This window comes from Hippocampus comes, unplaced genomic scaffold, assembly GCF_001891065.2.
Source record: "Hippocampus comes isolate QL1 unplaced genomic scaffold, H_comes_QL1_v1.1 scaffold166, whole genome shotgun sequence".
Taxonomy (NCBI): domain Eukaryota; kingdom Metazoa; phylum Chordata; class Actinopteri; order Syngnathiformes; family Syngnathidae; genus Hippocampus; species Hippocampus comes.
Genome location: NW_017805452.1, coordinates 256,262 through 278,579, shown reverse-complemented (window position 1 = coordinate 278,579; position 22,318 = coordinate 256,262). Strand labels below are relative to the sequence as shown.

At 42.3% G+C, this 22,318-nt stretch overlaps 3 protein-coding genes and 1 long non-coding RNA gene across 4 annotated transcripts in view; 2 read left to right on the top strand and 2 right to left on the bottom strand.

The window, feature by feature from the left end:
• Positions 1 to 359: 359 nt before the first annotated feature.
• nudcd1 (NudC domain containing 1) lies at positions 360 to 13,726 on the bottom strand. Its single transcript, XM_019874152.1, has 10 exons — positions 13,499 to 13,726; positions 11,796 to 11,950; positions 10,193 to 10,378; positions 9,258 to 9,441; positions 8,699 to 8,899; positions 7,366 to 7,573; positions 7,153 to 7,297; positions 6,274 to 6,399; positions 3,324 to 3,483; positions 360 to 2,064 (listed from the first exon to the last, which is right to left on the bottom strand). Exons 1-10 carry the CDS (start codon positions 13,611 to 13,613, stop codon positions 1,775 to 1,777), a joined length of 1,770 nt encoding a protein of 589 aa, XP_019729711.1. The 5' UTR covers positions 13,614 to 13,726; the 3' UTR covers positions 360 to 1,774.
• Positions 13,727 to 13,884: 158 nt separating this feature from the next.
• Positions 13,885 to 16,471, top strand: eny2 (ENY2 transcription and export complex 2 subunit). The gene is made up of 5 exons (XM_019874159.1): positions 13,885 to 13,997; positions 14,087 to 14,157; positions 14,509 to 14,579; positions 14,664 to 14,738; positions 16,316 to 16,471. Exons 2-5 carry the CDS (start codon positions 14,090 to 14,092, stop codon positions 16,390 to 16,392), a joined length of 291 nt encoding a protein of 96 aa, XP_019729718.1. The 5' UTR covers positions 13,885 to 13,997; positions 14,087 to 14,089; the 3' UTR covers positions 16,393 to 16,471.
• Positions 15,740 to 22,318, bottom strand: part of LOC109518358 (uncharacterized) — a 13,623-nt gene continuing 7,044 nt past the window's right edge. Inside the window, exons 2-3 of the long non-coding RNA XR_002168744.1 lie at positions 18,881 to 18,991; positions 15,740 to 16,181 (exon numbers count right to left, since the gene is read on the bottom strand). This is a non-coding gene — a long non-coding RNA (uncharacterized LOC109518358). The remainder of the gene's footprint in view (positions 16,182 to 18,880; positions 18,992 to 22,318) is intronic.
• Positions 17,017 to 22,318, top strand: part of pkhd1l1.1 (PKHD1 like 1, tandem duplicate 1) — a 30,986-nt gene continuing 25,684 nt past the window's right edge. The window contains exons 1-13 of the mRNA XM_019874144.1: positions 17,017 to 17,863; positions 17,954 to 18,012; positions 18,095 to 18,172; positions 18,272 to 18,416; positions 18,936 to 19,044; positions 19,142 to 19,199; positions 19,314 to 19,407; positions 19,892 to 19,945; positions 20,107 to 20,180; positions 20,329 to 20,371; positions 20,681 to 20,751; positions 20,816 to 20,926; positions 21,329 to 21,433. Coding sequence (XP_019729703.1) covers positions 17,964 to 18,012; positions 18,095 to 18,172; positions 18,272 to 18,416; positions 18,936 to 19,044; positions 19,142 to 19,199; positions 19,314 to 19,407; positions 19,892 to 19,945; positions 20,107 to 20,180; positions 20,329 to 20,371; positions 20,681 to 20,751; positions 20,816 to 20,926; positions 21,329 to 21,433 — 991 coding nt within the window. The 5' untranslated portion in view covers positions 17,017 to 17,863; positions 17,954 to 17,963. The remainder of the gene's footprint in view (positions 17,864 to 17,953; positions 18,013 to 18,094; positions 18,173 to 18,271; positions 18,417 to 18,935; positions 19,045 to 19,141; positions 19,200 to 19,313; positions 19,408 to 19,891; positions 19,946 to 20,106; positions 20,181 to 20,328; positions 20,372 to 20,680; positions 20,752 to 20,815; positions 20,927 to 21,328; positions 21,434 to 22,318) is intronic.

The window sequence follows — 22,318 nt, the reverse complement described above, 5'->3', positions numbered from 1 at the left end:
TGGTCCGTGTTTTTTTTTTTACTACATCTTTTTTAAATCAGAGATGCAAGTACATTTTTATTTTGCGCCGATTCCTAATCTGCCCTCATTTTTTTCACATCACATCAGATTTTCATCAACAATAGTAATATACTTCAGCAACAGGAGTTTGGTTATGAAAGGGCAATACTGTAGCTATAAATTAGAACCCATGGTAACATCCGTATTTTATAGGTCAAATTTAAAAACAAAACAATGTGCAGCTCATTGGACATGAGGGGTGAAAAAGCACCGATGCTTTTTGTATGTGGAGGGGGGAGAAAAAAAAAATCACTTTTCTGAGGTGAGAGACGAGTTGACCCTCCATCAGACGCCTGACGTGGATGACGTGCCGGAACTTTATTAGGAATTGCGCCGCCGCAACTTTTCATGCGAAATGAGCGAGAGGCGACCTGTTGACTCTGAAGGCCTCCTTGCACGTCTGCTTTAGGCTTGCTAATAAAAAAAGGCAGGAAGGGGAAATTCAATTGTACGCCGTTAATGACATTATGCGTGTTTTTTCCACAGAACCTACCACCCCCTGCCCGAGGGGGGGCGATCAAAAAAAAAAAAAAAAAAAAAAAAAAAAAAAAAAAAAAAGAAGAGGCAAAACGAAAAGAACCAAAAGTGAGGATACGGACTATTTTCTGCAGGATTTAGTGGATGAATGAGAACAGCTCAAAAAATGACAAAGCCACACACAGGAAACTTGTCTTTCATAATGTATGTCAATAATCAAAGCTAAATATGTATATCATAGAATGAACGTTGGCGTAAAAAACAGGATCAAAGAGGACTTTGCACCCCATAATCTTCAGCAAAAACTGCTGACTTGAAGTAACATGTTTCCCAACACTAGTCTTGGATATAGACTTACTAATACAACTAAATAAGTAACCATTTCGAGTGGTGTATTGATAGCGCGTCATGCATGATAATGACGCACAAGGCGAAAACACTTGTGTGTCATCCCAGTGAGCGTCAAACAAGATTGCTATTCCACATATAGCAAGCTTCGGGTCAAAGTACATCAATGGTGTTTATGCAAATGCATGCAAATTGGTACAAACTGTCAAAGGTGCAGCACTATGGGGTGCAACGTCAAGCAATCTAATTGACGAAGAAGGAACGGCAGGAAATTATGAATGTGGGGGAAAATTGGCGGGCGTGTGGAGAATAATAAACGCGTATGTCCAAGTGGCCGCAGACTTACAATATGTACACGGGGGCGGCGCGTTGACTTAATTCACTTCAAGATGACATCTCATGACTTCAATATTCTCCTTTGGAACGAGGTGCACGATTTGGTTTTTGATGCGTCCATTCCAGACACTCTAGCAGGGGTGGCCAACGTAGGGAGGTCCGTCCCACTGAGACTTAATATTGAGAAAAGTTGACAAAGATTTGTCGTAGTGCACAAATTGTTGAATTCCACTGGGGTTCTTAATTTTTTTTTTTTGATGTGCTTTCTAAAATGAATTTAATCACAAAAATGAGTTGTGAAATGATTTATGGTAAAAAGAGAGAAAATAGAACAGGGATGGCTCCAGTATATACTTATCTATATATGTCTAGCTATATCTATATGTGTAGTTATTCAAAAAATTATTCACTAAATTAGTTCAGAACGATATGACAAAAAATCATTTAGATTATGATCAAATCTGAGTTGTTCCACCCCTGGACTAAGCAGACATTTGACACTTTCTGTCTGAGGGAATGCACGTTTATTTTCCAGACTGCTCTGCATCCATCTTTAATTATTATTAACCTTTAGCACAAAGAGGTTACCGGAGGTGAGGGCGAAGAGCCTCTCATCGGTGGCCCTGAAGCCCAGCACGGGTTTGTCCGAGTCCAGGCTAGCCACCTGTTGCTTGGCAACCTGCCCTACCTCCCGGCCCAGCTTCCTGTTGAAAAGCACGCCGTCCACCGGGGATGGCTGGCGGTAGATGAAGGCGCGGCGCAGGCACTCGCACAGCGATGCGTATGAGTAGTTAGGGGCGCACGTGGAGAACTTCTTGTCCCGCTTGGATGCCTGCACGTAGCCTGACAAAGAGGAGATACACGCTCACAATTAAGCTAGCATGCTAAGCTCATACTGTTGATGAGCCTCACGTGAAGCTGGTTTGTTCTGAAAACCAGCGTTAAACATTTATGTGACACAGACGCAACATTTAACAAAGAGGCACACGGTGTGTGTGTGTGTGTGTGTGGGGGGGGCATGCGACAAACAAAAGGGCACAAAGCTTTATGGCGGCTGAAAAAGTAATTATCCTCCCCCCGAAAAAAAAAAAAAAAAAAAAAACCTGATTAGCACAAGTGCCCCTTTGCAGCCTTCCGACTGCTCATTCTGCTTCCTCATTAGGACTTGCGAGACTTGTCCTAACTGTCTCCCAAACTTAGGAGAATAGTTGTATTTTTTTTCCGAGACAGATAGATATAATACAGTCATGCATTAACATGTTCTTGCTTCAAACTATTTATTGGCACTCCCAGTGAAAGTTTACTCCAAAACTAAACAAAATGAAGACAATAGCATGTTGGATATTTAGCCAAACCAAAAAAGTCACGACCGAAAGTCAGCTAGCTTAATGCTAACACATAATGGGAAACACTATAGACTGGCTGACAAAATTAGCATAAATATTGCACTCGTTATTAAAAAAAAAAATGTAAACAACAGCAGAGACAATATGACAAAACCCAAGAAAATATTCCTTATCCTCCGCAAATAACAACTAATATAGGTTCGTTGGGACTTCTCTGCGATTGGCTGGCAACCAGTTCAGGGTGTCCCCTGCTTACTGCCCAAAGACAGCTGGGATAGGCTCCGGCACGCCCCACACGGCGCAAAATCATTGACAATAAGTGCGTTTTTTTTTTTTTAAAGATATACCAGTATTTTACTTAATGATTAGTTCATGAATTATAATAATTCAAAATTCTCAATCAATGAATCGGAATTATTTGATTTAACAACTACCACACATACACTGCACATTTAATTTGGATTCATTTTATTAAACAATTGTTTCATTAATTCCAATTGAATTATTTATAAACAATACAAATTAAAAAAAATAATTACCTACACAATATTTTTTAATGTATTTTATGAACACGTTAGTTCATTAAAATTAAATGACAAATGATATAATGAACATAAGAATTAAATAAAGTATATTTTTCAATTATTATTTTTTTTATTGTTGAATGAATAATACATCTGCAATTTCAACTCGCTCTATTATTTTTTTTTTTCATTAATTTGCTCTCAAAATCAAGGCGAGCATGAACTTTCTTACCCAGGGCGTTGAAGGTGGCGACGTGCTCCCACATGTCGGCGGGCCGGTCAGGCCGCGGCTGCCACAGCAGGGCGTCCACGTCGTGACGGAGGCACATACACGGCATCTGGGCCGGGTCCACGGTGACGGTGAAGAGGTACTGATGGCTGCCCAGGTTCACCTGCGAGCGGGCAACAGGAATCCACCAAATCGGTTTTTGACATTTCATGTCTGGTTAACTGCGTTGCTTTTTGTCGCGTCAAGTAGAGACACGTGCGCCTGCGTCATGCTGGGTGGCTATTTTAGATTAATATAGTTGTTGATCACTAATGTATTTGTCATATGTTAATTTTAAATAATTGTGTGCGTTCGTAATCACAAAAAGCAAACCCTGGTTTGAATAAACACAATGACATTTGCTTTTTTTATAAGCAAAGGCACGGTGGGGGTTTTAAAATCCGGAAAAGGACTTTCGTGAAAATAATAATCAGGAGATTTCATTTTAAAGCGCTCAGCCCTAGCGCCTCGTCAAGTGGAAGGCGACGACAAGCATTTCAGCGAGCTCTCACGCCTCCACTCCAAATCTCATTTTCCTGCCACTTGCCGGGCCAGCGCTGAGGAACACAACAAAAATGGCGAGCAAGGATGTTGGGGAGGAACATGACCCACCTTGAACGTGAACAATCGAAACCAAGACGAGAGATAAAGCGAACACGGCCACGGAGCCACCTAGCGTGACAAAAATGTTTGATGCGAATTTTGCATCCATCAGGCATAATTACCCATTGCAAACTAGCTGTCAGACACGGACAATTCGTCTGTTTATTGACTGTCAGTCATCCATTAAATAACATGATAATCTGCAACGGGACTAGCTGTCAGACACGGACAATTCGTCTGTTTATTAACTGTCAGTCATCCATGAAATGACATGATAATCTGCAACGGGTGGATGGATAGAGGAACTGGACACTTCGTGGGCAGTGCAGTATGATGATGAGTGGATTAAATTTTTTGGATTACAGACACAATTTGAGTTACTGGCGCTGCCTGCTAGGAACACGTTTTTGTTGTCATCGCTGATAAATATGGTAAGCATAATATGGCCGTCAACGTATTTATTTATTTTTAATCCAAAGCCTTTTGGGTTTCACCTTTCAAATACAGTGCTACCTCTACTTGCGAAATTAATTGGTTCTAGGAAAAAAATTAATTTCTTAACTAGAAAATTTTGTACTGCACATGTGGAAGATGAATCCATTGGAAATCAATCTAATCAAGCTTTAGTCTGATAGCAGGGAGGGTTTGATCTAATCGGCATTATGCATGATGCATAATGCTGTCAACAATGAGTCATTGTGCATTTGTTCATGTCGAGTATCACGGCCCTCATCTGGTGCTGAGGCTTAATGCTGTCTAATTATTGTTTGGCAACCACTCCGCGGTTGTCGCGGGGGTCTCTCAAGAACCTGTTTCCCGATACAAAAGAGGACAAGGACGCAGCCATCAAAGGCCGACATTACAAAAACAAGTCTATAAGAACATTTTGAAACAGACAGTGGCAAAAACAGCAGAGATGCTCACATCGTATCTGTTTTATTTGCTACCAATCACTGATATCACAAACTATTGATCATCAATTTAATTAAAACAAAATAATAAAAGACCTTTTCCTGTTTGACTGGCTCTGTTTTCAAGCAGATAGCCAGGATAAGGCTGGGAAGTTCAACTTGATCATCAAGAACAAAAGGTGCTAAATGGATCGGATATGCTGAAATTTCATGATGAAAGGTCTTTTGCAGAAGGGAAGACATATCAAACCTGGCACAAAGCAGGATGCAAGAAAAACAGGAAGATAAGCCTCCGCTGAATGAAGTTGTGATAAACGCACACATGCAACTGAGTCACATGCTCACACAGGCAGTGGTAGCCTTCAAAAAAGGCGGATGGCTATTTGTGAGCAGCGGGGAAACATTAAAAGGGCTTTTCACTTTCCGGAAAGACACAGCATCGCTTACATTCAAGCTAATGATGAGCCTTTCATTTATTAGGCCATGAAGTGGACTCCTGTGGTAGCTTTGTAATGGAGGGACAACCAAATAGAGAGAGGGCCATTAGCCCTGAAACACACATCATTCAGACCCCCTCTCCATTCTTTTTAAAAAAAAAAAAAAAAAAAAAAAGTTTAGAATTGAAAGAAAGGACCACATTACTTGTGTGTCACATGTTTTCGATGAATGCCGAGCTGGTGATAAAAATAGCACACACGTGACGCATTGTTCACCTTAGCGCCGAGAAGGTCACCAGGAGCCTTTTTGTCACCTGGATGGATGCAAGCTCCTCAAACAAGCTAAAGCAAGCTAAAAGCAATAAATCACCGACGCAGGGGGCTGTAAATGACAAAGTATACCTCGGCGCGACATTAATGCCACCATAAATCATATAAAAACACCATCCTAAGTGCTTATGCACTAGCACAATGCAGAGGTCCCAGAAATGGACAATAGCAGGAAAGCATCATTACAGGATACAATCAGCGGTTCAGATAATGGATGGACGGAAGTCTCCTTGGAAGAACGCTCCTCAAAATGGCAAGCGCACACAGACCCAAAAAGAAAAGGTAAGTCTACATCAGCGTGTGGTGAATTTTCAATTACTCTGAATAAGCCCACAAATTAGTTGAACTACAGCGCTGGGGTGGACAGGAAAATAAACTCCTACTGGTGAAAGTCAAACGTGAATCGTTTCTACATGCCATGGAATATGAATATGAATAGATGAGTGTAAAGGAACCCAAAAATAAGTTATGTTATTCATTCTGTATATATTTCTTTATTAATCATCTGATTAAACATTACTGAAATTTTATTCTGCCAAATAATGCCATCGGCCACAAAAAGATCATATCCGTCAGGCCCTTGTGCACCCGATGGGGGAGTTTCGACAATGTCAAAAGTGGTCGTGTACTCACCACCTGAGTGGCCTTCAGCGACTCGCCGTCAAAGTGCACCAGGCTGGAGGTGTCCTCAGGATAGCCGTCGCAGTCCTCGAGTCCCTGGGAGTTGCAGGCCGGCTTGTCCAGGTCGGGATTAGCGTGCTGGGAAAAGAGAGCACAGAGGCGGACGAGTTATTCTTGTTCTGCATTTATTAGCATGAGAGCAGGCCTTGATTAGCCCGGAGAAGCCAAAGTGGGAACAGATGGCGCTAACAATGGCTGAGAGGAAGTGGGCCCCAAACGTCTGACTAAGGGTGTGATGGGGTGCGAGGAAAGGGGGGCTCAGAGCAACTGAAAGGGGCTGGTCATCAGTACAAGGCAAATTTAAAAATTGGAGGGATTCAATTAATCTGGAAAGGAGGCAGAGCGGAACAGAGCATGCCTGAAAGACGAGATGTAAACTCTGGAGACAAGAATGAAGTTATTACAACATAAATGGTTGATGAGGTCACTATTATGTCTCACTGAGCAAAACTGTCTGTACTGGGGAACCTTGCGTGAAGACTTTGAATCAACCTTCATTGACTGTTGCAGGCGAGAAGGGAGCCTGTACTATTTCGGGAAAAAAAAAATGCAAATGTTAATAAATCCGTGACTAAGGGAAACGACAAGCCATCTCCCATTGGGAAAACTGAGGACTTTGAAAAATAAATGGGGAAACCTTTTGTCAAACTTACTTCACAAAGGTATTGAGTGCTTGTGGAGGCTGCCAAAACGAGCCAATGATTCATAAAGCAAAAAAAATAATCATCTAACATGGAGTAAGTCCTCGTCGGCAGTGTTTGGCGCTATACTGTCGCAGTTCAAACATCGGCGAATCATCATCTGCATCAGAAAGAAAAGTCATTGGCTCACCACGTCCGCTGAGGTCAGGTGGGTGAGCCTCTCCTGGACGAGGGCAGCCTGCTCATCGCTCATCACGTGCTCCCCTCGACGGTCACCCATCACCAGCTCGGGCCACATGGGACCTTCCGTGCGCTTCTGCAGACTCACTTCCAGGCTGCGGAGGCCAAAATAACAATCACCATCAAATAAAGTGTTACTTTGAAACGTCTTTAGACTACAAACCTTTTGTCATCCCTGAGGATCCAGGCACAGGCCTCGGGGTCTACGGAGGCGTACAGCTGGCCCTCCAGCAGGGGGGCGAATCCCCGCACGCCGACGCTCATGGAGTCCGCCGTCAGCCGGAACTGGACTGCGTCCTTGGTCACGCCCTCAGGCAGACGCACGTTGGCCGTGATGTCGTCTGACGTCTGCTGCCAGAAGTAGACGGGATCTGGATTGCGAGGGACATCGAGTGTTTATAATTAGCACTTCAAAACTTGTTTTGAGGAGCACTTGCAATCATATTTGATTATGAGCAGCCAACCTTGCAACTTGAGTCTGTCCAAGAAACTCCTCTATACGAGCCCCCCCCCCCCATCAAAAAAAATCCTGCTACTGCGTGTGACTGCCACTCTTGTATGAGATATTGCCATTTGTGTCATGATCTTGGCAGTAGTCGACGTATCACACATTATGCAGCCATTCTGTCACTGCTGCTCTGTTTTAATTAGTCAGATTGGGCTCAGGCAAATTTTCCAATTAGTCAGACATCAAGCGATTTCTGACTAATTGGAAGATTAGCTTGTGTAACAGAACTGCCGTTAATCGGGAATGTTCGGTTCAGTTTGCTTGTCGTCAAGCTTTCCCTGCAGGCGCTAGCAATGCTCTTTTTTTTTCCCCCTCCTTTCTCCGATCATTGGCAGCTGAGTGACACCAGGGAGCAAATCTTTTGACCTGAGGTAGGAATGCCGTGGTGCATTTCTTTCTCTGGGTGGCTTTCTCTCACCAGGTCAGCGGAGGACAAGAATGAGGATGTTGTTTGGCATCTCGGAATCTTGAGCGAGAGGCAGCCTGCGACTCAAGTACGAGGTGGTGAAGTGGCCCTCGTTCACATTTTGTGATTTGATGTTGGTTCACGCCACGAGTGCACGCTTGGCAGGCAAAAAGTAATTTCTTTGATCCTTGGTGGACTCTTATGAGACGAGTTAAAGCGGACGGGATACATCGAAGCTTTGGAAAAGTGCAAAACGTAGGCCTGCTGCTCTGTACTTGCAAATATGTACTCATGTGAAACAGTGCCATAGCTTAGCTGTCTTTGTGTCAATGAACTGAAAAATAGTGATTGGTGAATTGGTGGATGTCTACTGTATTCCCAAAGCTGGAAATGCATAGAAATAAAAAAAAGACGGTGGTCTGTATGAATGCAATGAATGACAGACTGTCAGGCATGAATAATACGATTCGACCATCACAAAGAGAAGAAAATGTCAGATGCCTCGCCTGCTGTGACTATGCTCACGACTTCATCGCAGCAAATTGAACATGGATAAAACAAAACAGCTTGTCTTCTACCCACCTGCCTTCTCCACCTCCATAGCTTGTTCATCCGCCGCCGACTGCGGCTGCTTGAGGGGCTTGCCGTCCACGTGCGTGAAGTCGAATGGCCTCTCTGACGCCACCATCAGACCGTCGCCCCGAGGCGTCACTGCGGCGTAATGAGGCACCGACTTTCCTTGGAGGAGGCACCTCTTCTTCACTTTGTAATTCTTTTCCACGCCTTGTGCGAAAAGTTATCCGTTATTACAAGCCCCCAGTAGCCATGTTTTAAAAAAAAAAATTCATGTGATGGAGAGTTCAAAGAGATATTAATGGGAACATGCATGTAGTTGCAAGTGGAAGAATATTAGCTTGGCACAAAAACAAATTATACAGTTTAGTTACATAGTTTTGAGAATTAATTTTTTTGTTTTTATTTTGTTGGCTTATCTGACAAAATGATCCCCGAAAATGTCCAAAATGACCACTTTGAAACAAAATGGCTGAAAACACGTCGGCCCCCCCCCCAGCCCCAAAAAAGGCCGCCAACCTCTGGAATGAACAAGGCAGCCAAACGGATTTCAGTTTCTTGCCCACACCTTGCCCTGCCGCGTTGGTGACCGTGATCCACTCAAGTGTCACCGAGTATCCACTTCCCGCTGTTTCCTGAGTGTCCTTGACGACACGCAGCAGCAGGACCTCCAGTGTGTGGGTGCCCGCCTGGACGTGGGCCAGGCTGTGGAGGACAATGAAGGGCTCGCCCAGGTCTTCTGTGAACAGCGGCTGGAAATGCAAATAGCCCATTGGAGTCCCTTATTTACATCAATCATTGATATGATTCGAAATAACAGTGGGTAAGAAAAGTTGATTCATCCTGTTTAAACCCCAGGTGTGTAAGCTTTTTATATCCACCCTAAAATAACCACGGCTGCAAACAAAGTGCTGTGGATGGAGTACAATTTTGACTTACAACAACAAAGACAGTTAAAACAACACATTTATATCATGAAAATAGTAAAAAACATAAAACACACAACGCCGAGTCTCATGCTGAGTCAAAAGGCATAGAATAAAATGTGTTGTAAGACGAGTTTCAAAATTTAGCTCGCCACCGAAGATGAAAAAAGCTGAATTCAACAACAGCACCAATTTGCTGGTCCAATTTGAAATCCAAGTTTGTGATTGATGGCCTTAGATAAGGCACTATAACTTCTGTTTTCTTTTCATTGAAATACAAGAAATTCAGTGCTATCTAGGCCTTGATTTCCTCCAGATAGGACAAAAGTGGCCTTAAAGCGAACGCGTCCCTTTTGCTCAGATTGACTGTCTAGATCTGACTGTCATCCGCATCACAGTGGAAAGAAATACCATGCTTTCTTAAGATTGGAACCCAGAGGCAGCAAATACAATGAAAACAGCTGGGGCTCCAAAATTGAACCCTGTGGAATACCATACAACAGTAGAGGAGAGCGGGACTCAGAGCAACCAAGGCTAAAAAAGAAAGGATACGAAGTAAGCAAGCAAGCATACGAACCTCCCACTTTCCATGGGTACTGTCTCCCCGTTTGCTGGTACGAAGCAGGTAGAGTCGCCCGGCGCCGTCAGAGAGGGCGGCCCAGGTGGCCGACGTGAGGTTGAGGGAGGGGCACACGCGGTCTTCGCGTTGGTTCCATTCGGGTGGTAGGCGAAATACCTCTCTTGGCTTGCCCAGCACTGTGTCCTGCAAAAGCAAACAAACACAGAAAGATGACGCCGACCGTAGAAAAGGACGGCAAGGTTACAGCATACTGTTATCTAACAATTACTGTATTTTTGTTTCATCTTTTTCAATATTTGTATATTTTACATCATCATTTTTACCTTCAACTTTTGTACTATTGCTCTACGAAGTTAAAACATTTTTCTGATTACATTTTTTGTAATTTCCCCCCAACATTTTTTGTACCTTTATATCATATTTGTGTATGCCTTTAATGTTTCTTTTTCATTTTGTATTTTTCTAAACTTCTCAGTTCCTCAAAAAAAATGTTTTGACTGTTTTCCAAGTATTTGTACATTTTTCAAATAAATCTACATTTTTCCATCTGCATTTTTGGTTAAAAATGGAATTTGCGAGATGCGGCTTCTCTGCACAATAGGAAAAATACCTTTAATTCAATTACCCACACACAAATTCATTTCATGTTAATACAACACATGATTAATTACGGCAAAATCAGTAAAACTTCTCTATTTCTATTCTTGTTACTATTACTTCCAAAGTGCAAAAATTGAAGTCACACTTCCACTTTGGAGCCAATCAAAGAAGCAAGGAGGGGAAAACAACAACAACAAATACGACATGACACACAGCCGAGCCTGCATGACTCCTTAGTGATAGACAGATGTGTCCTTCCCGTTGCCGTAGCGACAGGTCCCGGGAGTTTTACGTGGCAAACTGGCCTTGCACATCCACATCTGTGGCGCAAACGTGACTACACACACGCACACATGCAAGCACACGCGGCAATGATGATTGGGACATAACAAGAAATCGGGTGAACATCGTTCAACTGTGTGAAGTGTGCAGCCGATGTGCCAATCAAGAGACAAGCCGAGCTTCATCTTGAAAACAAAACTTGTCTTATCAGCTATCTAGTCGGGTCGTAAGTCTCAGTGCTCATCAAAAATGAGACATTAGAAACTATCCATCCATCGTTTATCTGATCATCTTATCCTGAGGGTCGCGGGCGTGCTGGGGCCCATCCAAGCTGTCTTCGGGTAATAGGCGGGGTACACCCTGAACTTGACCAAATACGTACACAGAAGGTTTCCTCCCGAGGGTGACAGTATCTTACAAATAGATTATCATATACTCATCATATACCCATCTGTCTGTTTTGAATCTCAAATGTGGCCCTTCAGCCCAAAAACTTTGACCACCACTTTGCTTGTTTGTTCATGGGTGCAATGAAAGATACAAAGCACTTTGAGCCATGTGGTGCTGTTGGTCACCACCTGCTGGTGAACAGAGGCATCGAATCGTCATTGCAAAATGAACAAGAGTGGAGGATTGTGCCCAGGAAACACAAACACACACACACACACACACACACACACACACACACACACACAAAAAAGCATCATTCCAGGCCTACCAAAGTGACGGTGAGACTGAGCACTCGCCCTTTGCAGTCCACAAATAACACGCTGTCTTGGTACCAGGGGTCCAAGTGGAGGTAATTGTACATGCCAAACGCACGCATGTGCTCCAGCGTGTACTGGCAATCCTTCAACGCCACCTCTTCCACGGCTGCATGGAAACGAGAGAGCAGAAAGGTCAGGCGGAGAAGAAAGGCAAGGGAAATGCCAGCTTTTGCAACCCCCCCCCACCCCACAAAAAAAAAAGACTTATAAACACCTTATTTATTATTTATATATTATTTATTTATTAAGTGATATTTTTGGACAATATCTGAAATCGCACATTACCTTTTTTTGGACTAGTTGGACTTGGCGTTCATGCTCTGATCATGAGATGATGTCATTGTCATACGGGGACAAAAAAATCAATTGCAACTGAAGTAGAGATTTTATGACAAAGCCATATCGGCCAGCCTGACAAAAAAAGGATAATGTGGCCACATCACAAAGAGCACCTCTATTCACAAGCTGGACAAATAGTGCAATTTACATGATGAGCCACTTTTTGGTCACCTAATAGGCCTGATTAGAGGTTTAATGATGGGTTTAGGCCGATCTAATTAACTTCGACTCATATTATGAGTCCCACAAACATCCATCCAACCTCCTTTGGGTTGTGGAGAAAACGGGCCTATCCCAGTTTACTTCGAACGACAGGACTGGTTGTCAGCCAATCTAAATTAGACAAGAACGAAGGAAGACGCAAGTGAGGCATTAATTGCAGGGCACATATAGACACACAGTCAATTACACTGATGGACAATGTAGAGACTTCAGTGAAGCTAAAATGCGTGTTTTTGGAATGTATGATGGAAGCAAGAACATCACAACATCAATCTGGATTTGGTCTCAGAACCTGCAAAATGCGAAACCGACATGCCAACCACTTGTCCAACATGTTGCCTTCTCACAAACATGTTGCGCTAAAATGACACTGGGTGGAGAGCAAATCTAACCAAGTAACATCAACACGGACATTGTTTGTGATGCTGATAAATATCAGTGTCATCACACTGATATGTGTAGTAAAGATGACAACATCTACTGGAAATTATGCAGTACTGATATAATACAGCTCAGGTCTGATTGAATCTAAGTACAACTTTGCATTAACTGTAAATGGGGATATTTAATACTTGCTATATTTACAGAAATTGAACCACAACTTTTATGAGGATAAAATGCATTTTCTTTTTACTTATAAACATTGTCAGAAGAAAAAAATAATCAAAGGAGGCCGTGAAAAGATTTTCAGATTTCATGATGAATAAACTTCAAACTAAATTATTAAAACTTATCAATACAATATCGGCAATAATTTCCTGGGTATCAGAGTAACACTAATCTTGCAGTATCGTACACACTACTTTAAATAAATACTGAATCGATTTATAAATTTATTTCTGCAATTATAGACATATTAAGGTTAAAAGACAACAATGGCCAACATTTAAAATGGACAATTCAGATTTATAATTTGGCGTAGTTTACTTTTAAAACGGTCACTAGCAAATTAAGGTTGTATTAAAACGCTTTTATCGTTAACTTAAATAATCACAATATGAGTATCTAGTAGTTATGAAGCTCTTTTTTGTGCAACATGACATAATTGCGTAGTGTGTGCCTTGCGAAAATTTCAAGCTAACTTCAAGCTTACCAGCGTCCAGCTCAACGTTGTACGTCGGTATGACGTCCAAGGATAGCCGGTAACTCTCGAAGTTTGGGTCCAACAGCTCTCTGTTTACCTTTAGGGTATAATTCGACGTGGTCATGGCGTTTGTTTTATATTTCAACAGCCAAGGTTATTTTTATTTTATTTTTGGAGTGAGAGGGAGGAAAGGGCACGTTATTATGCACTTGTGGAGAGAGAGGTTTTTGTTTCGGGCCGGGGATATTATAACAGCGAACAGAAATGGGAAGTTGAGGCGCCAGTATAATTTAATTAAAAAATAACCAATGCGGACTTGCGGCGGGTGATAATATAATTTTAATTAACAAATTATTCAGATGAAATAGTGTAATTATCGTATGACATTTTGTGCGAATTTATCGAACAGGACCACGGGAGCGGAACAAAGTAGTTCCAGCCGTGTTTTTGCCGGTATATTGTGAACGAGGGACAAGGTGCTCCCGAGCAGATCACATCCAGTAAAAAGGTAAACCAAGGAAAAATTTCACAATCCATCTCTCTTTTACCTCACTAAAATATGTTCGTACGTGCTTATTCGCTTTTATTCCCCATCAGATCATGAGCAAGGACTCACAGATGAGGGCTGCTATTAACCAGAAGCTGATTGAAATGGGCGAGAGGGAGCGGTGAGCAAACTGAAGTCCTTTCCAACAATCACGGGCGTTTTTTCTCTTTTTTTTCAGAAAGACATTTTATACACTCTTTTGGCCACAAAATTATGTATACTTGCACAATTCAAAGTGAGATTGTACAACTGTGCCCAATGTGCCAGCCTACAAAAAAACTATTTGCAACTGTACTTGAGTAGATTTTACGAGTATCTGTACTTAGTCATTTTACTGACCACCTTTTTACTTTACTTAAAGGAGTTGAATAACTACATTTAATTTGACCCAAGTGGGTTATTTTTTTGGGGGGGGGGGGTGGCACAAGTGTCTGTACTTCCACCTGTGTGAGTACTTTTGCCATTTCTGCAGGTTGAAAGAGTTGCTCAGGGCAAAGCTGGTAGAATGCGGTTGGAAGGATCAGCTTAAGGCACACTGCAAAGGTAGTAATTGTGATCGGGCCTCTTTTGTGTACACTTGTGAAACTGACCACCTCATAAGTGTTACATTGCATCCCGTGTGTCCAGACGTGATTCGAGAAAAAGGCCTCGACCATGTCACAGTGGAGGACCTCGTCAACGAAATCACACCAAAAGGCAGAGGTAATACATCTTTATATAGCGCTTTCACAACAGCTGCAGCTGTAACAAAGCGCTTTACAGAACAGTTAACATAAAATAAAATCAACACATAACATAAAACAATCATACAATCGTAACAACTATTCCTGCACACGCCTTGTTGTTTGAAGCAGTTATAGATGAAAGAGAGAATCAAAATCTCCTTTCCACCGGCGGACCAGAGACGTCTCACACGTCGGCTAAAAGCCAAGTTTGAGAGTAAACAAGAAGCTGTAGCGTCCATTGACAATAAAAGAAATTGGTTCACTTCTCCTGTCAATTTTGTATCGACTTCAATTCCAACCAGCGACTCTCGGTTTCAAATACGTATCTGCGCTATGCGCGGAGGCTCCTCTCTCCTCATCCTCGGCTCCAACAGCCATTCATCGAGACGCACCAACGCAGACTTGTCCAATAATGCAGACATCTCCGCTGAGCAAAACGAGGATGTAAAAAATGCTGCCCATGACAGGCACAAAAAACACAAGTACTGGTACATGGTGTGCTGCCAAGAAGGTGTGACAATCAAGCACAGATTCTTCTCGAATGTCATGGCCAAAACGCTGAAAACAGTCCACAAAGGGTCCAGACGAAGGACAACAAACACCATAAACACCAAAAAGACTTAAAAAAAAAAAAAAAAAAGCAGAGCTCTTGCAGACGGCTGCCAACTAAGGCGCCATCTTGAAGTCGTAATACTAACATGGTTCCTTGAAACTGTCGTTGATTGCACAGTGATCCAGAGATCACAGGATCAAAACATTCACATCGCAAATCAACTACTACAGCCCCCATAAAAGACCACCCCAAAAATTGTAACGTTTTTAGTTAAAAAAAAAAAGAACTCCACAGTGTTGTACCTAATAAAATCACACAGTAATATTATAATTGAATAGAATGGAAAGATTGGTCATAATTCATTAGTCATTATGCTGCTGCTCCACGTGTGCACAAAGTGGCCACCAGGGGGCAGTATGACACAGTACATGTAGATTTTATGTTATAGATTGTAATCAGTCTTTTTTTTTTTTTTTTTTTCCCCAGAGGTAAAAGAATACATGCCAGTCAGTGTTATTATATTTCAAATATAAAGTTGTGGTTAAAAGTCTAATAGATATTAAAGTACCCATCTTCGCTCTCCTACTCTAACTGGCCCATGAAAGCTACTCAAAAATGTCAAAAGCTCTTTACCATATTTCAAGGTTTTTCAAAAAAAGTAAAACAAATGACTTTTCCCTCAAAACTAATCCCGATCATGAAACGTAATACATTTACGAATGGAATTATTTGGGGAGGAAAGTAGTGAGTAACTATAATTTCAATAAAATTGCAATCTCAACTAAAGCCAAATCATTTTTGAACATTTTCATAAGAAAAAGAATAATTCAACCTTGTCAGATGACCGTGGCCGTGATGACTGAGAATCTGCAAAGAGACAAAAATAAATACATTTTAGCAAGGACATTGGTGTTGTACATTGCAGTTTTGATGGTGAGATAAAAATTTGCAATTATGCTATTCAGCTAACAATTTTGCTATTTTCTCCCTCCTTCACTTAGCACTGGTTCCCGACAGCGTGAAAAAGGAGCTCCTGCAGAGAATCCGCGCATTTCTAGCTCAACATGCGGCCTTGTGACCAACAACTCTGCAGTCTGCTTTTTTTTTTTTTTTTTTAAACCCACTTTAGCTAGCAAGATAGATCCATAGGTAAAACCCAGACTAAGGTTCATTTACATCGTGTTGTTTTGTAATGTGTTTCATATATTTTTTTTTTTGTTTTGTTTTAGTTTGTTATACAAGCATTTTTTGGAGAAAAGAAATAAAAGTCATGCCTATTTTGGTTATCAGTGCTTGCTGTTTTTTGTTTTGACACCCGACTAATGATATAGCTTTCAACGCAGGCAGATAAGTGACGCATCACGTTGGTTGTTGTCGCTTTTTGATGGCAGAGACAGCGACAACGTGACAAAAATGCTGCCGACTTTGTTTCACGGCGTCTTAAAGATGTCATGTTATATTTCCCGTGGTACAGCCGCTGAAGTTACATAAGAGATAAATCAGTATGTCGCCGACAGTGGCTACAAAAAGTTTACACACTCCTGGTCAAATACCAGGTTTTTGTTAAAGCATTTGATTCTTTTAATGCTTTGTTTTAGAAAGTTAAAATGTTGACAGAAATGATTTTAAGATTTTTTTTTTTAAACACAAATTAAAAATAACTCCAATTATGTCATCAAATAAATGCACAGGAAGTCGGTAAAATCTGGGCGCATACTCTTGGTAGAACAATTTCAAAATGAATCCCAACTTTTCCTTCAAAGAACACCTCGAATATGATTTCCATCATTTGCAATGCATAGGTTGATCTGTTTGACAACATTTTAGGGAACTCGATGCACCAAATCCACATCGTCTTTCATTTTGATAACATTCACTCCTTATTCATTGAGTCAGTTCATTTCAAGTAATATTAACCATTGAGTCAATGTCATCATCAATTCTTTCTTCCTTTGCCAATTATCTTATGCGTCCAGATTTTACTGACAACCCTGTACATTTAACAATCTTCATTTGGATTGAACAATTTTACTGTTGAATATCAAATAAATCCAGCGATTATTTAGTGATATTTTAAGAGGGGTGTGGAGGGTGGGGGACGACGCAAAACAAATGCAACAACTGTGACACGACTCTTGTTCATGTAATGGCTTGGTGAACAAGCTTAAATGGCCACCCTTGGCCTGACTTTTGTTCAAGAACGTGATTTTTACCTCTATAATTCAAAACAATTCCAGGTAGCGTTACAAATAGCTGCGGCGAAAGTGTGACACGTGACACCGCACCCCCCCACACACACACACACCATCGCCAGTTGACAGCTCTTTTGTCTCAGTACCGTTTCGTTGCGGTTCGAGCATCTGGGCGTGGGAAGCTCACCTGCGGGCTCAGCCCACTATTTCGCAAGTGAGGCCACGTTCATAAAGAGCCACCACTCACCACAGCAAACAAAACAAAACGGAAAAAAAAAAACGCTCCACAACAAGTATGTGTCATTTCTTTTCTTGAAGACCCTAAGAGACATTCAAGATTTTTGAGACTGGGAACAGGTGAGAAAAATACTTTCTGAGCGTTAGAGTTGAGTATTTATCGCATTTTACTTCAATTTATTGACGTTTTTTGTTTTTCTGATGCTGCAGCGACAAAAGGATGACGGTCCGACCGGCGGCTCTCCTCCTCGCACTTTGCTGCTGCAGCTGTGAGTGAAAATGATCGCACTATTCTCACTACGACTGCAAAATTTGACCATGTAAAATGAAATACTGTGATGTTTTACTCAGACGCTCAGCGCCTGGATAACGTGCGACCGCATACAGGGAGCACAGAGGGAGCGACGCGTCTCACCCTGACGGGAGAAGGTAACCCCCCCACCCCCACCCCCCCTTCCAAGTGTGGCATTGCAATACTTCATTTACGGTTAACGCGGCTTTTTCTTTGTTCATCTGTCCACAAAAAAGGTTTCGCTCAAGAAGGACAGTTCCAGCTCAATCCCCAAAATGACACATTTGGGAACCGCGTGACATTGGTGTCGGACACTTTGTCCATCCCGTGTGATGTTGAGAGAGACTCCACGCATGGCAACCAGATCATGTGCTACACCAGGTATAGACCACAACAACAGCAAAACAAAATGAGGGTGTACAAATTAAAACAAGGGACAGCGCGGTGAAGTCGTGGTTAGCACATCTGCCATGCAGTCATGCGGCTCGGCGTTCGAATCTCAATGCATGTTCTCCCCCTGTGTGAGCGCATTTTTTTCCCTCCCCCAATTACTCCAGCGACGTCCTACACTCTGTACACTGTACCCCACAAATGCCACATGGGAAATCTGGAGTCCAAAGATAAACCCAACAGTACTGAGATTGTCAGCAAATGTTATGTTATGTTATGTTATTATGACTTCAAGATGGCGCCGCGAGAGTGGCTGCCTTTACAGCAGCTCCGATACTTTTTGTTCTTCTACTTTCTTCCTTTCATAACTTTGCTGCTGTAAATTGGGAATTTCTCCAAGGCTTTCTTATTCTTATTCTTAAATACATTTATGGATATCGATAGAAATCATTCACCTTGTAGCCAGACTGTAGTCGTATTACTTTACCACGTACATCATCTTCTTGGCAGACCCATGCCGAGTGACCGGTACACGGTCCGTGTCAGCATCAACGGCATTCCCATTCCTGATGAAGACATATGCAGAGGTCATATCAAGTCATACCATTGCAGCTTCTACGTAAGACTTCCTAACGTCCAAATAAAATCATCTGTCTTCTTTTTTTTTTTTTTTTTTTTTTTAATGGTGTTTTGTAATATCTCACTGTCCTCTTCAGACAAGATGGTATCACACACCAACCATCCAGTCTCTCAGTCCCGTCAGCGGTCTTCCAGGTGACATCCTGAATCTAAAAAAAAAAAAACCCAAAAAACCCCACCAAAAAACTGTTGAAATCATTCACTCGCACACTGCGTGAACTGCTAAAAATGGAAAATCATCTGCCGCAGGGACCTTGGTGACAGTGCGAGGACGCATTTTCACAGACGTCTACGGCAGCAACACTGCGCTGAGTTCCAATGGAAGGAACATCAGGTTTCTCAGGTGACAACCAGTCCCATGGTCCTAAATGGGTGATTGATAAATAGTGTCATGTTCTCCCAGTGCCTGGGTTTTCTCCGGGTATTCCGGTTTCCTCCCACATTCCAAAAACATGCATGGCAGGTTTGTTCGGGCACTCCAAATTGTCCCTAGGTGTGATTGCGAGTGCGAACGGTTGTTTGTCTATGTGTGCCCTGCGATTGGGGGCCAAACGGTTCAGGGTGTCCACCGCCTACTGCCTGAAGATGGCTGGGAGAGGCTCCAGCACACCCGCGACCCTCGTGAGGGTAAGCAGATTAGGAAAATGGATGGATGGATGCTTAGTTTATATCGTTGGCAAAGCTAAGGGAACTTTTTTTTTTTTTTGATAGCGTAAAAGTCCACCTAACCCTAGCTAGTTCTTAAGCAACACGAAACGTAACATGCATGTGCCACCTCTGCTACCTTGTAAATTGACGTGAAGAACGTGAAATCCTCCTTCACGCAGGGCCTACATGAAGGGGATGCCATGTGAGCTGCTGAAAACGGATTCTGATGAACTGTGAGTATTACACACACACACGCACACACACACACACACACACACACACACACACACACACAAAAATTGATTAAATGTATTTCATAGTCGCTGCAGATGCTACAATGTGCAACATATTTATATTTCTGTGAGTAGTTGAATTACCATATGTGTCTTTGAAGATATAATCTGAGACTTGATTCGGAGACCTCTGTCTGGGGATATATGAGCTGCAAAATGACAGGGACTTATGTCGGTAAGTTACAGTAGCTGACTAAAATGTATTATATTTTGTGTGTGTGTTTTGGTAAAGAGGGTTAGCGTTTGGTAGTGTGGGATAAAAAAAAAAAAAAAAAATTGTATTGTCAATTTTAACAATTTTTTTCCCGAACTGCCTCCTACAGGACATCACAACATGAGCTACATTTTGGATGCAAATTATGGCAGGTGAGGGGGAAAAGTCATTGTTTTAATATTAATAGAAAATAACTTTGATAGTTTAATAGGACTGCCATCACTCAGGAACTGAATAACGCATGTACAAATGTACTGACCATGTCAAAAATACCAATCGACCTGATAAAGGAATTCATTTTAACCATAGTTTGACTCATTTATTAAATTATGGCCAGGGTGCTGATATCAGTAGGCAGACATTTTAATTGTTTTTTTTTTTTTTTTTGAGCTATTAAAGTCGAAACAATTCCGGTTTGCATTTAAATTAAAATGTCACAACGCAGTCATGTTTAAATGCAGGAGTTTACCGGACAAGAACCTCTTCAAGGTCTCAGCCACTGGACACCTCGGCATGTTTCAGACATTTGCGGGTAAGTAAAATTTAAAGTTATTCAAACAATCGGAATCACGACTAAACCGTGTTCTGCATTTCAGAGGTTACGCATATCACGCCATCCGCCGGCAGTGTCATGGGCGGAACTCTCGTGACCATCCACGGGCACTTCTTCGACGAGACTGACCTTCCGGCGCGTGTTCTCGTGGGAGGTAATCACAAATAACCCCCCCAACCCCCGCCCCCGCCTCACTTCCCTACCCTTGTTTCCGTGACGATGCCTCAGCAGACATTGTGTGTCAATCATAAGACGACAAAAGGAGAAAACATTGTCTGTGAGCTCGCACGCAACACGATAATCCTCGGGTGCACATACTGTACTTGGCAACAATGGAAAAGAAGATGGGTATGGTAATTGCACAGATTCTTCTGGCAGATTAGAGAGACCGTTTCATGGTCACTTAGCTCTGCCATGTCAAAAAAACAAAACAAAAGAGTACACCACCATGCAAATATGTCACAACAAGTATGTCGTTCGCCTGATAGCATACGAAGTCATTTTGAACTGACCGGTACAAAAAAAATCCATGCCCCACTCCTCAACATTTTCACAGGGCAACCGTGTGAAATCAAGAGCCTGCGTGACGACGAGATCACCTGCGTGACACAACAGCAACAGACGGATAACAGCCGCGGCGACGGCATGAGCGTCTACCCGGGTGAGACGCTCCGATGCTTATTACCACAGCCACCTCGTCACTGTCCACTCCAAGAATTTAAAACATGTGGAAAGACATGCTATACGTGCCACTGTGTCTCACCATCGCTCATCAACACTTTGATCCTTTGTGTTCGTGCCTAAATGAGATGAGATGATAAATGCCTCTGAAAGTCACGCATCAAGCACCGTCTTAAGGTTGTTACGGTGTTCAAACAACCGAAAGAGTACCTGCTCTTGACAGCAGAGGCCTGCTAGAACCACCCTTGATTAAAATACCAGAGGAGGTGTTCGTGCAAAGCAGGGAGACTCTTTCCGGAGGACTGCACTGGAACTCAGGAGTGACAAAAGCTCGACTGAACGGATGATTCGAAGAGCGATAGCGCTTTGCCGGTACTGACTTCCAAGTTGTTGAAGTGAAAGATAGCGATGATCAGTTAACACTTGAGTCGATCTTCAAAGCATCTACCGAACTGAGCTTTTGTTGACACGGAGTTCCAGGACAGCTCTTTGGATCGCCTTTCCCTGTCTGTGCAAATAAATGCTTGCTGTAGGAGTCAGGTGTTTTCATCAGTGTGGTTTGTGATGAACAGACCCCGTTTTCAAGAAACTTGACATCGAGCCATACGGGGAGTGCGTGACCTGACCCATACCGCATCCTAGGGCAGTATGAAATAAACAAAAGATTCGCACTGGCATGAACTGCAGTCGGGACAGAAAAACAGTTTGCCAGGTGACAATTTTGCAAAGCTGGTCCAATGTCAACTGGCGAGCCACGGACAAAAGAATGATATTCGTATAAATAGTCAAAGGATGATGGCCTGAGGTCTTTCCGACTGCCTTAAACGAAGTGGTTAAAAAAAAAAATTGTGACGGTGACTTGTGA